Raw genomic sequence first — 17,500 nt, forward strand, 5'->3', positions numbered from 1 at the left:
TTGAAGCAGTACCGAAATTTTCGGTGCGTTTTGTTTTAGGTAATAATTGTCGCCACCAAAGTTACCGAAAATGCAACACTACCGAAACTTTCTGCTTTTACAGTACACTGTGTAGAACTCTGGTGGAATGACTGGGGCCGGCGCCCTTACTTGCTTAGCGCGTACACACACTGTAACACTGCAACACTGTAGAAATGGACCAGCAGTGTTACAGTGTTACAGCAGTGCCCAAGGCTGCACGGCCAGCACCCCGTGGCCGCTTGACTTCTCAACGGATTGCAATGTCCGCAACAGTACCCACCGGATTGCACTCACCTGCAGGACACTCTCTCCGTGTCCTTGCTTCAAGCGACTCGGCGGGAAGTTAGCCGGTACTCCCGCCGCCTTGAGGTTTGTTATCACCGTGGAAACGACGGCGTTCGGGTCATCGTACTCCTGAGCATACGAACACACACACACGTGCACACACACACACACACACACACACACACACACACATGCACAAGCAGACAACAGACACAGTAGTCCACATAAGCTCGGGGTAGGGAGAGGGGTGGGGATTATTGCTACATCATGACTGAGCAGTGTCACCATCATCGTATTCACGGTGGTCGGGGCATGATGGCGCGATGCTTCTTCGGTAGAAACATGCCAGTAGGCAAGTCAGATCTGCCTGTTGTTGGAAAGTCTTGGACGCACTCTGCTTCCCTCTCACAAATGAACACTTTGACTATATTTTTGTTTAAAAGCATTGTCACACCATCCCATGACGGGTCGCACACGCATGCGTGCATGGACACCCACCCACCCATGTACTCACCCCCACGCTCCATGCGTACCCACACCCTCACACACGCATACACACACACACACACACACACACACGATGCGGTGGCCATACCTGCATTTTCTCCATCTTCTTGCCCTGCAAGGACAGTAGCCACGACACCAGCGACGCAAAGTGAAAGAATTGCTGACTCGTGTCTCCCGCCAACGCAAAATGATGCCTGGGGAATGGCCGAATCTCATTCTGCGCGCAGAATTCATGTTCATAATTCAGCAGCTTCAACTTGTCCAGTAAGTCTTCCATCATCATAACCGGTATAAACAGCGAGCCAGCCACGGGAGCATCTCCACCACCGCCGCCACCTCCACGACGTCCCGAGTCTTCACCGGCCTCTGCCATACTCGCCCTGGCTGCTCACCCTGGCTACGAACCCTGGCTACGCACCCTGGCTATTCGCCCTGGCTACTCACCCAGGCTATGCACCCTGGCTACTCACTCTGGCTACGTACCCTGGCTGCTCACGGCACGCTATGATCATACATAGGCTGAGATCACACACGTCCGGTACTGTTGTTGTCGTTGATGATTTTATTTGGATTCGCGGACCAAAACGGATAAATATATCCAATAACTGGCAACGGCGTGCTGGTGTCGCTGCAACCGCAGCAGATGATAAACTTTTGCAACTGCGTCAGTCCAGCAGCTGTCTCTCTCCGCAACCAGGGATCGAACCAGAGCATACAGCCGCTGAGAGAACGGTGAGAACCAGGGACTGGCCGAGGAGCTAGACACGCCACGCGGAGCAGGTCAAGTCACTGGCCCGTGCAGTATCAGGGTAGCGATATCGTCACGTACATGCAAACACGGCAAGACAGTGTCCGACGTGTCTGTCTGGACTACAGTCTACAGTGCGAGAGTAACAAAGCTCCTTTGCCCCAGCTCTTGCTCTCCCACCAAGTCCGTCAAAAACCATGTAAATAGCAGCCGCAAAGACAACTATCGGTCAACACCGGTTCCAGCGCTTATGGCGATCCGTCCACTCAACACTTAGGCCATTAGGGTTCTAATCTACTACGCCAGTCACTACTATCACTAAACGTCTTGACAAGTTCCTCAGCATTCGAACTATGGCTATAAATTTTCTTATTCAAAACGCACTCCTGTTTGACCCGACGGCAAGACTGTATTGAATATGTCGCTATTACTGTGAACAGCGAGTCCCGGGTGTTGTTGTCCACGACGCGATCGCTACAAGCAGCACACTGACCTAGACTAACTCTGCGTCGGAGAACGAAAACTGACTGTCCAGGCTGGGGCAGTCTCGCCAGGCTTTTAGTTTTATTGAGCTTGGGAATGGAGTGGCTTTGAAGTTTCACGCTTCCACTGCTGCTATGCAGCTCCACATCGACTTCTGTGTGAAGAAAACAATCTCGCTCCGCGATCCGTTCGCTCTCACACGAATGACACACACGTACACACCTATCGTGATCTAGATCTACACTACAGCCCGTAGGTTGTTTGGGGCCCGTTTGTTTCCCGTTGACGCGCGCGAGTTTCTAAGCAACGCATTAATTATTAATTTTAGTGAAAAAGGACTGAAACTACTAGTAGTACTAGTACTACTAAAAACTTCAAAACCCACCACACCAGCAGGGAAACCTGCACGATTGTTTCACAAAGTACACGGGTCACCAGGTCACCTGCTGCTGGAGTTTGATTAAACCGCTTTAGTTCACATGACGACGAACCGACCGCGTATCCTAGTGACAGGAAAATGGCGCTGCCGAAACAGCCGCGGCGTCGGTCCAGCTTTTTTTTGCTGAATGTTGTGCAAGCTTTTTGTACACTGCTTTTCTGCTTTCGACTCACGAAAAGGAGATTTGTTGGATCAATATTATTTTTAGCGGTGCTGCAACGCTTTCAGCGAAGGTCCTCTCTTTGCTACATTCCTCCAGTTGTGGAATTGCTCTTCAAAGAAGTAGCTAGTGTCCGTGTTTTGGCAGAGGATCAAAAATGCCGCAGTTGACAGAGTTTACCGATGAGGAGTTGGAAGTGAGTCTGCATTGTGTGTCAGTCGATAAATTTTCGGTGCATTGTGTTCGAAGCTCAATGCACTGCTTTGGTGTTCTTAGTAATGTATGCAGTCGTATCTTTATCGGTAGAAGTATCCAGGGATATCCCTTGTATTCTGTTCTGTCATTAGAGCTGAGAATTCTTTTCTAATTTTCAGAGCGACCGTAGGGGTGCTGGATTTGAAGATACGAATTTGAAAATAGGACTTTTTTGTTTTGTAATTTCAATCCATTTTCTCTCTGTAAGACCTGCTGTGTGCCGGCTACAATGAGGTAGTGGTGATGGCGGTGTGAAGTGGAGAGCAGGTAGTGTGTCGAGTCTACGAGAGTGTCACGTTGGTGGGCTGGAGGCTACTATTGCTATCGCTTGCAGGGTGTGTTATCCCATTTTTCGTAATATTGCAGTATAAAAAATTCCCAGGGGCGCCTCACGCAGTTTCGTGTGACATGATTCATTCATAGGCAACTTGCCTACACTCAATAAGCAATGCAGTTCACACATCAAGTAATTATTTCAACGTTTTGGTCTACATGACCATCGTCAGTAGTCAGGATTGCAGGATTATTTAAAAAAAAATAGAATTGCCAATTTGGTGTCAGTTCTGGTCAGAGCTGCAGGAGGTGTTATAAACCTCTTGTTTCCATGAGTGGAATTGACGTGAAATAGCTTCACTTCGCCCACAGCCATGCCTCGGAATGTATTGTATAGTGACATCATCACTCGTTAACAAAATTCTTGGAGACAAAAGGCACTTACGCGAAAAGATCAAACTAGTTACTTCAGATGTTTCACACGTAGACCTACACCTTTCCTTCTATGGGAATGACGTCACACATTCACTGCTATTGTTTCTGGCTTCTTTTCTTCGCGCGATTCTATCATCCCTCTGCACTACTTTAAACATTAATTTTGTTTTATTCCAGTAGCTATTCCCGTAGCTATTCCCGTAGCTATGCAAAAGATGTTACTTCAGTAACGTCTGGCGCTAGCCAGGGTCCACACGGCTTTAATTCCGTTTGTTTGTTTGTGCCTGACGGCGTCGGCATGTGGCGCTATCCCGTACATGCCCCGTGCCGTATCATCATGCGACATACACAGCTGGCCACCTTATTCAAATAGGGCTTTCCAATGCAAGATCATAACGTGAAGCAACTTGGAAGAATGTGTATGTATGCGAAGTGTATCGGGCGAATGCATGTAGGGCGATAGTGCAGGCTCGAATCCCATGTTATGTCTTGAAAAATAGGAGAAATGAAAAAATATATAACATCTAGAAAGGAAAAGGAAATATAGATACGAGTTGAGAGTAACTCTCCATCACTTTAACCAGATACTATACACAGTCAGAAAGTGCAACAACTAGGCACAAAACTGACAGAGTACTGAGACATTCGAACTCTACGGAGATGTGTTGAAGCTAGGTGTCAGGACGTCGAATGTCTCAGTACTCTGTCAGTTTTGTGCCTAGTTGTTGCACTTTCTGACTGTGTATAGTATCTGGTTAAAGTGATGGAGAGTTACTTTCAACTCGTATAATATATATTTCCTTTTCCTTTCTACATTTATTATTGGCTCAACATCCGAGTTTCAAATTATAACATCGCTATGCTTTTTTTTTGCCTTGATCATCAAAGTTGTAGATGGAGTTGTATTATCGCATTAATGATCGAATGTTTTTGGGTGTGCTGCTAATGGGCCGGGAATGTCTTTTTTTAAATTTATTTTACTTCGCAAAGTTTAAGGGGAAGTGCATCGATTTTTCGAGTAGGGTCCAGAAGAAAGACAATTTGATATCGGTTCAAATGGCGTATCTCTCGCTTCCATACGATAAGCCAAACTTGCCAAATCGCAAATTGTATACACACGTTGCCATAGCGACCAGCGCAGTGATGACGTATGAAAGGCTTAGCTCTCCACAGAGATGGTCGATCGCTGCAGAAATTGGTCGTTTTCAATTGTCTTGTTGTTTTCACGATGTGAAAGAAGCGCTGTATTCAATGCTATTAGTGCCGTGAACTGTTTATCGGCCTTCTCCTACATTTCCCTAGGTCGACTGTGCCCGGGAAATGGTTCCTCTAGGAGAAGATGCTTGGTATTCGCCATCTCTCCTGAGACATTTTCAGCAAACTTTCAAACCTACGACATTATTGCATTCGTCAATCTCCACCACCCGTCGTCTCACCTGGCTTCAGAAGATGTTACCAGAGATAGGAGAATCGCCAGGAAGCATCACATCCATCTTCAGGAAGTGGAAAGAGCAAACGGCATGGTCCTTGGTTGGTGAAATGCTGAACGTCTGATTTGTCCCAACCAAGATTTCAGCATTTTGTTCGTCACTATTTTCGCTTGTCTGCTGACGTTTTCGCACTCCAACTTTCTCCTGTCGGTGTCACGTCCCAGTGCCCAACCGAGAGGACTACTAATAAATAGTTCACTGCACTAACAGGATTGAATAAACCTTCGTTAATACAATAAACCAATTGAAAATGACCAATTTCTACAGTGAATCGACCTTCTCCGTGGTGGAGCTAAGCCTTTCGTACGTCATCACTGCGCTGGTCGCTATGGCAACGTGAGTATACAATTGGCGATTTGGCAAGTTTGGCTTATCGTATGGAAGCGAGAGATATGCCATTCGAACCGATATCAAATTGTCTTTCTTCTGGACCCTACTCGAAAAATCGATGCACTTCCCCTTTAAACGGGTTCATTGCCCAATAATAATATAGCGAAGGGTTGGGGGGGGGGGGGGGGTAACGTTACATAATAATTATCTGTCGTAATCAAATGTGCCAGTACTCAGTAGTGAGGAATAAAGGAGCAGAAGAACAGCAGAAGGGTAAAAGTAGGCAAGGTGTATCACCGTTGTGTAAGTATGTACAGTCAGACCTCGCTTATCCGGTCCTCGTTTATCCGGATCCCTCGCCATCCGGAAGAAAATAGTTGGTTACAAATGTACAGCATATGCCATGCTTACATACAGTATGTGTGTTCGATTATCCGGTTCCCTCGCCTATCCGGATATTTTTGTGGAAAACGGATGTGTGCGGTTAAGCGAGGTCTGACTGTACTCTAGTTGGGTAAGGACGGTAAAAGCACTAGTGATATCACAGTATGCCTGGTGGCAGGACACTACTACTAGTGATATCACAGTATGCCTGGTGGCAGGACACTACTACTAGTATCACGGTATAGTCGGCCAGGCATTCGTCAGGAATGCATTATAGTCATACATCGCAGCAATACGACAGGCAATTCAGTTTAAACTTAGCGAGCCACGAGATGGTCCGCACATCTTCCGGTAGAAGGTTCCACAAAACAGCACTTGCCACCGTGGGCCGGGATTTGCTGGCTGAGAAGCCCTCCGGTTTGTTCCAGAGGTTGTCATGTGACAGGCTCTGGTGCAGAGCTAGAGTTGCTGTTGCTGTTCGATAAAGGGGAGTAATTAGAGGGCTGTTGTCCAGGATGAAATGGGATTGCACTAGGGTTTAGTCGGGTGTCCTCGTGGGATACTAGTAGTTGGGAACTTGTACGATACATAAATGTGAGCAATGAGAGAGCAAACAAAACAGCTTCAGACTGTACTTACCTTTATTGCACGAGCGGCTTCCTCTGCGGGTAACTGCAACGCGTTCGAAAAGCGTCTCCCTCTCGCGGGCTGATGCTTCATTAGCCCATGTGCCCTGTGGTTCTGCTGAAGTGTCGCGCTGACAGGGATGCAGAACGTCCTTGGGCGTGTATGTATGCTTTCCAGTAGCCAAAGTGAAGCCCTCGTCGTCTGGGGAGGTGTGAGCTGCTTTGCCGCGTGGACGAGCAGGGAAAGCAGAAGTTCCTGGGGCAGTAGCTGATGGCTGAACCTTCAGTGGAGCAAGCTCCTTTGGCGGGGACTGGTATCTTAGATGCCTGGGATGCCTTCTTTCTACGTGGCGGCTGCTGCGCCTGTTGTTCTGTTGTTGTTCTGGGGCTGGAGGGCCGCTTGACACCACCTCCACCATGACACCGGCGTCCAGGGCACCTGTTTGACGAGGTTCATGGTCTGGGTCCTGGGCGGCCGCGGCTGGGGTTGGCGGGTGAACAGTTTGGCCTTGTACGGCAGTAGAGTACGGTGCTTGCTGAGAGTGCGTAGCTCATCGAGTTTGGGCGACCTGGGCAGTCACGTGCCTTGTGCTGGGTAACCTCGCAGCGGTAACACGTCTGCACCTGGTCACGGTGGTACGTACGGTACTCCTTTCGGCCAATGCGTACTTTACAGGGCATGTGTACTCCTTTCTTGAGGACCATGGACCATTCTGCGCACCCCAGTGAGAATTTTAAAATTCTCAAAGGGAATGCTTTCGCATTCAATTTTGCCGAGTAAGACAGCGGTGTCCTTAAGTAGGACGGTGGTATCGACGGCTGCCTGCTCTGGAGTTGTCATACTTGACTGCCAAAACGTGGTGCGGGTGTTGTTTGTGCTCGTCGGATTTTCCTTTCACCATGCACACCGGAAAACAAGTGTGTGTGTGTGTGTGTGCGTGTGTTTGTGTGTGTGTGTGTGTGTGTGTTTGCGTGTGTGTTTATGCCCACCTGGTAGACCGTTGAGGAGACAACCATGGAGCGCCTGTGGGGACTGACCGAGATGATCCCTGAGTCTGCATACTCAGTCACCAACACAACATACGCTGGTGGCAAGGTACTCTATCCCTGTGTGTAACTGTGTGTGTGGGTCTCTCTCTCTCTCTCTCTCTTCTCTCTCTCTCTCTCTCTCTCTCTCTCTCTCTCTCTCTCTCTCTCTCTCTCTCTCTCTCTCTCTCTCTCTCTCTCTCTCTCTCTCTCTCTCTCTCTCTCTCTCTCTCCTCTCTCTCTCTCTCTCTCTCTCTCTCTCTCTCTCTCTCTCTCTCTCTCTCTCTCTCTCTCTCTCTCTCTCTCTCTCTCTCTCTCTCTCTCTCTCTCTCTCTCTCTCTCTCTCTCTGCTTCTGCCAGGGTTGCAGTTCAATATGTCATTGTGTACACCTGACCCCTCCGTCTAATACAGGTGGTGTCCTGTCTGTACATGGTGGCATATCTCAGCAAGCATGACTTGATCACAAGCATGCTTTTACGTGTGGATCCTAACCGAGTGCTTCTGCCTGCTGCCTGCTCCTGTCTCGATTTCAATACCGATGTGAGCAGGGTAGATTGTGTGAACTACTGTATGGTGGTCATGGATGGCAGCTGTCAAGTATTCCGGGCTGATCTTGGGCTTTTCAAAATGCCTGAGTGGTTCAGGACTGCCTGCCGCTTTCTAAGGGCTATGTGATCTCTTTTGTGTTGAAATTTTCTGTGTTGAGAACTAATGTTGTGTCTCCTGTTTGTTATGCTGTTGTGTGTGTGTGTGTGTGTGTGTGTGTGTGTGTGTGTGTGTGTGTGTGTGTGTGGCACATGGTGTGTGTGTGTGTGTGTGTGGCACATGGTGTGTGTATGTGTGTGTTTGTGTGCATTCGTGTGTTTGTGCATGTGCGCTCGTTTGTTTGTTTGTGCATTCGCACGTGCTCCCGTGTGTGTGTGTGTGTGTGTGTGTGTGTGTGTGTGTGTGTGTGTGTCTGTGTGTGTGTCTGTGTGTTTGTGCAGGCGATACTAAAGTTTGTGCGTAGCTCAATTTGGATCGTGTCAACGTCACTAATAGTGCTTGCACTGCCGGCTGCTCTGGAGGCAGAACGTGTCAACATGGAGATCTCTCGTGAGCAGGAGCAGAGACAGGTACTACTACACTCCATGTGTGTGTATTGTATGTGTGTGTGTGTGTGTGTGTGTGTGCGTGTGTGTGTGTGTGTGTGTGTGTGTGTGTGTGTGTGTGATTGAAAAAAGGAAAAATAGCTATTCCCTGGCCAGAAAAAGCAGAGACAGGTACTACTACACTCCATGTGTGTGTATTGTATGTGTGTGTGTGTGTGTGTGTGTGTGCGTGTGTGTGTGTGTGTGTGTGTGTGTGTGTGTGTGTGTGTGTGTGTGATTGAAAAAAGGAAAAATAGCTATTCCCTGGCCAGAAAAAGTCACTTCAATCAGCTGTGTGGTGGATACCAGGCTAAAATTAGTGGCGGTCAATTCATCAGCCTTGCAAGCTGTTGAATGGTGTAATCCCAGCACAAGTTGAAATGTTTAACATGGCTGTTCGCTATCATCGCTTCGGCGATGGGCATGTCTGAGTCTGAGACGTGTGTGTGTGTGTGTATGTGTGTGTGTGTGTGTGTGTGTGTGTGTGTGTGTGTGCACGCATGTGTGTGTGTGTGTGTGTGTGTGCGTGTGTGTGCGTGTGTGTGTGTGTCCCATATATGGTGCAGTGGTATGTGCAGTCGATTTCCAATCGAGAGGTTGCGGGTTCAATTCCCGACGATTATGGTCGCACACGTCTTTCTTCTCTGTCTCATTCTCCTAGCTCTTCTTTCATTCTGCTGGGTGGTTACCAACAGGCAGTGTATGCAGGAGTATGCGGTGTGGCGTGTGTGCGTGTGAAAAAATGGAATTATGAAAATTGGGATTCACTGGCCAGAAAAAGCCATTTCAATCAGCTGTGTGGTGGATACTAGGCTAAAATTAGTGGCGGTCAATTCATCAGCCTTGCAAGCAAGGTGTTGATTGGTGTAATCCCAGCACAAGTTGCTATTTCTAACATAGCTGTTCGCTATCATTGCTTCCGCGATGGGCAGGTCTGAGGTGTGTGTGTGTGGGTGTGGGTGTTTACTCGGTCTAAGCATGACACGCAGCATGCACACACATGGTCATGACTGAATGATGTCGATGTTGTTACCGTAAAGTACCACGAGAGCTCTCCAACCTCCTCCTCCTCCTCGTCCTGTCATGATGGTGTTGTGGAGGAGCTGGTGTCCTGTGTGTAGGTCATACGGTACGCACATTGCTCGGGTTTACCTTCGAGTGGATTTGAGCTCCACACAAGACTATGCTACCCTTATAGACTAACGTTCTCACACTGTACAAAATGAGCTGCACTCTACTGTCGTGGCGTGGACATGGAAATCTGGTTGAATGACCGGGGCCGGCGCCCTCAGTGTGTACAGAACGCTGCATGCAGTGCACGTGTCAATGTGATGCGACCAGCGCTGCAGCGCATACATTAATGTGTGTACCGTATGCGTACTCACGGCTGCATGACCAGCGCCCTGGGGCCATTTGACCTCCGACCTGATTTCCATGTCCACGACAGTACCATACGATTTTCATTTCCCTGGCTGTGAAATCGAGATGGGCCGCACTCTCGTGAGACTGTGCCCCCTCGTGGTGCTTTTCAGCATCAGTTGACAGTCCTGTTCTAGGCTGTAGACTCAGGTGCTCGAAGTCCGTACACTTTTACAGTGTGTGTTTGCCGAGCTGAAACTCACACTAGCAATGATCACTTGCCAGAATCCTGCTCGTGGATGGAAGGTATCTTGTCCAAGTTTGTTCTGAGGCCAGGCTCGATTGAACCAGGCCATCTTTCGATCCGATCTGTTTCTCTGGAGTTCGCTGATTTTTCTTATCAAATTTTGGTGTCGCAGAGGGTGCGCTAAGTCCGTACTGATCAGAGGTGACTCCAAATACACACATATTTCTGCTAATTGCTATCTTGCAATCCCTCGGTTACGACGAAAGCACCGAAGCGATATGTTTGGCATGTGCCTCCACCAGTATTTATTGCATAAGCGTAGTTTGTTGCCGAAATGCAAGCTGTTTTAGTCGGCTCAGAGAAGAAGCAGCTGCGCTGTGAAAACCGCGGGAAAACAGTGGTGGAGATGCCAGGAGTGTCAACCTTTCTGCAATGATTGGTGGTTCTCTGTAAATTCTTCTCCTCTGGCCATTCTCAGCTCTAAGCTGGCTCTTGATGATTGAGTGAAGGTCTGTTTGACGCTGTGTCCGTTCGAAATCGGTCTTGGCAAAGTTGATTTTTGCATGAAATGTAACCCAATTTGTATTTCGTATGGACACTCGAAAACCCACTCGCGTGGTATGGGACTTCTGCTTATCGTAGATCCCTGAAAATTGCTACGGGAGGAGAACATACCACACTGTCCCGTCCATAAAATGTTTGAGTCGAATACAATAACAGAACATGAAATTATAGGCGTACGAACTTAGGATAGCATGTACGGACTTCGAGCACCTGGGTCTACCAACCAATTACTGTAATTCTGTGTGTGTGTGTGTGTGTGTGCATGCGCGCGTATCTTTGTGTGTGTGTGTGTGTCTGTGTATGGCTGTGCATACGTGTGTGTGTGTGTGTGTGTGTGTGTGTGTGCCCGCTTGCATACTGTTCTCCACTCTGCCCTCTGTCCAGGCACTGTTTGGAGCACAGCAACCACCGATGTAACCACAGCACGTACTCTGAAACTGACTTACTCGCGGGTTACGAGGGGCAACGTTCTAACTTCTTGCCCTTTGCGAATACAATCACAGTGCAGCCGCTTTACACACACCTGGAGGAGCTTGTTCAAACTCCCAACATTGACTCTTTGTCTCCATGCTCTCTGATCGTGACCCATTTCAGATCTATCACCGTGCGTTGATGGATCACCCAGTGCTTGCCTATCCCAGCTATCACAGCTTACTAGTATGTCAACAGTAGACTCATGTCTTGGTTATCTGGGCATCGCAGTCATGGACACTGTGGCTCAGCGTGTACCTATTGTTTTGCCCAGGTTAGGGACGTATTGCTGCTTATTGGCCACTTTTTTTTTTAATTTGACAAGGGGTTGTGATATTCTGTATGACTGGCCTTTCGGCATCGCAGCGTACGTGACTCAATGCAAATAACAGGTTATCTCCATCTTGTGTTCATTGCTAGGCCATGGATTGCCGGATAAACGGTGTTTGACTGTGAGTTGGTGAGCAATGATTTGACCACAGGCAACAGTGAGCTCTTGGCTGTTGACTCGTGAGTGAGTTCTTTTGTGGAGTAGAACGGGCACACTTTCAAGCTCTGGTCACTGGCGGGGTCTGCTGGCCGTGTTGCTACAATGACAGCATGTGCCTTCTGCGGTTGTGGTCGGTCAGAACGGGAGTTTCCCCACCCCCGTGTACATGGTTGTACTGTGTGTATGCGGGAGGTTGATTTCAAAAACACGCTTTTTCCGTTCTCTTTTAATTTGGAAAACTCCGCCTCCAGCCGAGTCTCAAGCGAACTCAGCTGGGACATTTTTTTAACGTTTACAGGAACACTGCAAGCATGGCCGCACTTATGCAAGTATGGAGCCTTGGCACTCAGGTGGCTGTGTCTGCGCTCTCGACGGAGAAGACCGGAGTGAGGAACAAGCAGTGTTTTTGTGGGACGGTCGGAGGGGGGGGGGGGGGGGGGGGTGCACATCAGAGAGTCGTAGGCAGGTGCATTCGCCTGAAGGTGTTCTCCAATCCAGCAAAAAACCTGCCCTATGGCTGGTCATTGTAGTTCGCGCAGGTGCGAGCGGTCCACGTGCACGAGCACTCAACGTCGAAATATTGGTTGAAGAAAGTTTGTGTGCATATCGCATGGATTCTATTTCACTAAGAGTATGGACTTTGAAACTGTAACCTTTGCTATACTCTACATGTGCACAAACTCAGTGTGGAGAGGTGGCCGGATATCCACCCTGAACCAGGGAGTAGTAAAATACCGTCTCCCTGCCCGGAACATACCACGACAATACAGTCAGACCTCGCTTAGCCGCACACATCCGTTTTCCACAAAAATATCCAGATAGGCGAGGGAACCGGATAAATCGAACACACATAAAGGTATGTTGCATGCATAGAATATGCTGTAAATCGGTAACCAGCTGTTTTCTTCCGGATGGAGAGGGATCTGGAGAAAAGAGGACCGGGTAAACGAGGTCTGACTGTACACACATTGCTGCTGAGCATGCAGACAGTAATTTACCCCGCGAGTCTGAGAGAGTTTTAGGGTGCATTCTTATATTCTCTAGCTTCTCGAAGAAGAAGAAAGGAGAAGTCGAAGAAAGTGGTACAGTAAATTCGATCTGTCGTTATTTTCGAGGTCGTTATACCCGATCTATAATGTACAGAAAGGACTTGCTAAACGACTTGGGCAACAGAATTGTGTGGGCTAAACTCGATTTGTCGTTATACCCAAGGTTGTTATATCCAATCTCCACTGTATTGTCTCCACATACGTTATTGTAAAACCAGTGCGTATCAAACGAAAAGAGATCTTACTCTAGTGCAGTGTTTAATAGTCATTAGGCGTGCCATACCTCTGTGCCACAGTCAAGGTTGCGACGAACAAAAAGAAGGAGAAATAGCTCAGAGAATTCGTATCCATGGCAACCAGCTCCAGGTAATGATCCAGTTTCAAGAGTACGGTATCATAAAACAAAACAAAAATGTATGCACTCTTGCAGGTATGCACAGAGGTGTAAATACTAAATAACATTATAGCATGGCTAACTAGTTAGTTTTGTGGGTTATAATTTACTAGAGTTCAAAATCTTTGTCAGCTCTATCGACCATGGCGTAAGCGATACTGACTATCGAGGTGGTCATGTCATTGCGGTAACATGCGCGTGCTAGCAAGGCATGTGTGTGTGTGTGTGTGTGTGTGTGTGTGTGTGTGAGAGAGAGAGAGAGAGAGAGAGAGAGAGAGAGAGAGAGAGAGAGAGAGAGAGAGAGAGAGAGATGGGTAGAGAATTTGCATACTGCTGGTTTTTCTTCACTGATGAAACCAAGTGGCAGCAGCGGTAGCTACTGGGGGGGGGGGCATAAATTGAGGCTCACTCAGCCATTGTGGGGATACATTGTTATCCAGCTTCGGTCCGAGCATGCATGAACTTGTTCTCCGCTGATTTGCATTCTTGGCCAGTCCAGTCCAGTCCAGTACCGTACTGGCGTACATGTAGTAATAAGTCTTAGACGGGAAAGAATTGCTATTTCACAAATTTGAGCAAGTTGAAGCGGGACTGCATTTTCTAAAAGCAACTTTGCAATCACATTATCTTCGTGACGGTATCGAACGGGGTTCGCTCTTGGCGACATGCTCGTCGTACGTGCGGCTCACGTACATCTCAAGCTGAGTTCGCGATTGGTGGCATGCTAGTGCGTGTGACACACGTATATCTCAAGCTGAACTTGCTCTCGCTGACACGTTACTAGTACATACCGCGGCGGCGGCTCAAGCCTTAGAAGGACGCGCGGCCTTGGCGACGATACTTCCGACTCGGCTTCTCGAGGTTGCGGAAGATGGCGACGCGTTCGGTGAGCCTTGGCGACTCTGCTACGTGATACAGGCACTGTCCGACCAGCTTCTTGCCGTGCGAGAGAGTCATAGAGTAATGGACCTCGAAGAGGAGAGAGTAGTGCTGAGCGTCACCATCCAGGATGTGGCGGAAGGTCAGTACGTCGCGACCGAAGTTGGGATCGCGAGACCCACTCACCACCCGCGTCTTCTCCTTCTGCGCTTTGTTGGGCATGAGTCGGCACTTGACGCGGCTGTCGGGCAGTGTGATGCGGCCGCGCTCGGGCAGCTTTGAGCAGCGTATGTTGCTTATCAGTATTGCCTGCAGGAAGCGATCGTAGCGAATACTGAACATGATGGCTCCGTACTGCCCAACGACTTCCTCGTCAATGCCCGGAGACGTGCAGCGACTTGTCGCCGGCGAGTACACAAAGTTGAAGCCGGCCATCGAGATCGCCTTGGAAACGCTCGCCTTGGCAACGGCCGAGCGCACCTTGGCGGCCATGTCGGCCGTGCCGCTCTCACCTTCCTGGTTAAGGTTGGGTAGGCTGTGGCTGCGCTTGCGCGAACGCTCAAACTCTGCCGCCACCACACCCAGGCCAGAGATGGTGGACATACGATTGCGTAACAACACGGCAGACGGGTCTCTCAGTCTGCCGCTCGACACCTGATTCGGCCGCCGCTTGTTCAGCGGGCGCGGCTGCTGCTGCGGCTGCTGCTGCTGTGCGGCCGCTTTCTGCTCGCTGTGCTGGTCATTGAAGCTGGCCATGAGCTCTTTGGTGCGGGCCGGTTTGAGTTTCACCTTGTTGGCGATGGTGACTTGCGGCTGAGAGCTGCCTGGCGAGCTGCAGCGGTGGCGTGACAGGTCCTGGATTCGCGCCGCTTCCGTCTCGTTTGGAATGCTCTTGGCGCGGCCCTGTCGCGCCTGTTGTGAGGTTGAGCCGCTGTCGGCCGTTCTGCCCATCGTGGCCGGCAACGTCTGCGTTTTGACGTTCTTCTGCATGAGCAGCTTGACCTTATCCACTTTCTGCTTATCGTGCTGCTGCTGCTTATGATGATCGGTTTCATCTAGCTCCCGCTGCTGTGCCCGGGTCTGCGTGTTGGGCAGGTAGGGATACGCCCCAGTTGCTCGCGTCTCGTACGGGCGGGGGCTGACCCGAGGCGACGTGGGGTCGTCGTCCTGCTCCGACCTGCTCTGCGACGGTGTGGCGTACGGCGGGCTGGCGGTGGAGGAGTCCGGCGACGGCGACAGACTCGCGGACTGCACGCTGCCATGGCGACCCCTGCTAATGCCCTGCTGCTGCTGTGAGCTCTTCAGTCGCGGCGAGGTCAGCTTGGCTCCGGACGAGGACGTGTACGGCGAGGAGGCGTTGGAATTCCGCTGACCTACGGCTATGGAGCCGGTGACGGGCGGCGGGTGAACGTTGACGTCGACGAGAGAAATACGAGGCGTGCGTTTGCTCAGCGCCGGCGACTTCAACGGCGACGACGGACGGTTCTCGCGGAAGATATCCTGCGGCGGGTGCTTGCCAATGCTGGGCGGCGGTCGGTTGATGCTGGCGATTGGTTTGGCCGCTCGGAATCCCTGTCCTTTCGCCGGCGTCAGCAGCTCCATCTCCCGCTTGGCCCTGTGTTGCTGCCAGCAGAGTCGTAATATTACGACCAGCAGGCACAGGCACAGGAACAGGGCCACGCCGAGCAGTATCACGATCAGGTCGGCGTGCTCCTGCACAAAGCCACCGATCTGAGCGACGTGTGAGCGCGCACAGAGAGCACATACACACGTGCACGGATAGAAGCATGTACAGAGAGCACATACAAGTGTACGCATGCACATACACATGCACATACACATGCACATACACGGACATAAGCACGTACACAATTCGCACACAGCACATCAGTATTACTGTTCACATACATTTACAAGTACTGACACAAATACACACGGATGCATTCACGCACGCACACACACACCCACAGGCATACACACACACACACACACACACACACACACACACACACACACACACACACACACACACACACACACACACACACACAGGCATGCACACACACACACACACACACACACACACACACACACACACACACACACACACACACACACACACAGGCATACACACACACACACACACATACACACACACACACACACACATGCATGCATGCATACACCACTCAATATCAACAGGACAATGGGATGAAATCGACTCCAAGCTCAAACATCTCCGGTTGCAAGTTGGTCTGTGCGTTCAAATCATGAACAAAGCCGGCGCAAACAGTTCTCGGTTCGCAGCAGTTGTTCAAGGAGTGGTGCTATGCGTAGAATACATGCTTTAGCCAGCCCCCCCCCACACACACACACACACAATTTGTGATTTGTCCATTTTTTCTGATGACTAGAGCTTTGTGCACTGCCCACCATTTGTGTCTGTATACCAACAGCTCGACGAGCAGATGTATTGTTAAAAGCAATACTTAGTTACTTACCACCTCAAAGTGATGTATCATAGTAGAGCAATAGCGAGCACCTCAAAGTGGGGTTTTTGAGCAATACTGAGCACCTCAAAGTGGGCTTTTGAGCAATACTGAGCACCTCAAAGTGATGTTTTTGAGGAATACTGAGCACTTGTTGTCACGCTGCTCCAAATAGAGCCAGTCATTTCCTTATCAGTTGTCAAGTTCACTGCCCAGTAGGAGGTTGCCAGTATCTCTGGACAAAGTCCAGGTGCAAACAGACTGTAATCAAGATCCAATGTAACCCTTCAGCACAACGCATCCCCATTGGTAGGCCTTTGCGGATAATGCCGGCAGAAAAATTGGCAGAATTCGGTACTTTTTCTGGTAAGTTTCATGCATGTTTGGTATGTGGATAAAGAAATGGAGCAGAATTCGAGGAATTGCCCGGCATAAGGTTTGTATGGTTCTGCCAATTTCACTGCTGTTCGAGCAGAATTTGCCACCTTTTCGAGCATTATCCGCCAATGCCTACCCATTGGACTTATAAACTCAGAGACAGTGCACCTGACCGGCCATAGTGCTCAAATGCCCGTAATGGGCAGAGCGTTGGTACACCAAAGCTACATGTACACAAAAGGAAAATAATGTAGGCCTTTTTTGTTGTTTGAAACTCGGATGTTGAGCCAATAATTAATGTAGAAAGGAAAAGGACATGCGGATACGAGTTAAGAGTAACTCTCCATCACTATAACCAGATACTATGTACAGTCAGAAAGTGCAACAACTAACTGTTGGGCACAAAACCGACAGAGTACTGAGTCGTTACTCAGAGTTTCATGGTAATACTGTTAACTCTGTACTTTATAGCAGAGGTGCTAGAGAGAGCAACACGGTACAATGCTGGTTTGCTGCTACCCTGAGTTCCATGCCATGCAATTGTCAAGCCGATCAGGCTGAGGTACGACACCGTACTACATACGTGT

General features: G+C 49.4%; 3 protein-coding genes across 3 annotated transcripts in view; 1 reads left to right on the forward strand and 2 right to left on the reverse strand.

Annotated features, from left to right (window-relative positions):
- Positions 1–315: 315 nt before the first annotated feature.
- On the reverse strand, positions 316–2,252 carry LOC135830442 (intraflagellar transport protein 57 homolog; the record flags this gene model as incomplete). The annotated part of the gene is given in 2 exon segments (XM_065342697.1): positions 316–435; positions 902–2,252. Coding segments are annotated over 2 exon segments (405 nt in total), but the record flags the coding sequence as incomplete, so codon positions are not given.
- A 385-nt stretch (positions 2,253–2,637) lies between these two features.
- On the forward strand, positions 2,638–11,690 carry LOC135830444 (mitochondrial import receptor subunit TOM22 homolog). The gene is made up of 4 exons (XM_065342699.1): positions 2,638–2,839; positions 7,434–7,532; positions 8,450–8,578; positions 11,148–11,690. Exons 1-4 carry the CDS (start codon positions 2,801–2,803, stop codon positions 11,178–11,180), a joined length of 300 nt encoding a protein of 99 aa, XP_065198771.1. The 5' UTR covers positions 2,638–2,800; the 3' UTR covers positions 11,181–11,690.
- A 1,271-nt stretch (positions 11,691–12,961) lies between these two features.
- LOC135830443 (uncharacterized) overlaps positions 12,962–17,500 on the reverse strand; it is a 7,222-nt gene continuing 2,683 nt past the window's right edge. The window contains exon 2 of the mRNA XM_065342698.1: positions 12,962–15,777. Within this exon, the coding sequence (XP_065198770.1) occupies positions 13,978–15,777 (1,800 nt within the window). The 3' untranslated portion in view covers positions 12,962–13,977. The remainder of the gene's footprint in view (positions 15,778–17,500) is intronic.

This window comes from Sycon ciliatum, unplaced genomic scaffold (assembly GCF_964019385.1).
Source record: "Sycon ciliatum unplaced genomic scaffold, ocSycCili1.1 SCAFFOLD_1766, whole genome shotgun sequence".
Classification (NCBI taxonomy): Eukaryota; Metazoa; Porifera; class Calcarea; order Leucosolenida; family Sycettidae; genus Sycon; species Sycon ciliatum.

Coding starts and splice junctions, on each gene's coding strand:
- LOC135830444 (XM_065342699.1), top strand. CDS start 2,801: ATGCCGCAGTTGACAGAGTTTACCGATGAGGAGTTGGAA. Junction 2,840..7,433: donor TTACCGATGAGGAGTTGGAA/GTGAGTCTGCAT, acceptor CCCACCTGGTAG/ACCGTTGAGGAGACAACCAT. Junction 7,533..8,449: donor CAACATACGCTGGTGGCAAG/GTACTCTATCCC, acceptor GTGTTTGTGCAG/GCGATACTAAAGTTTGTGCG.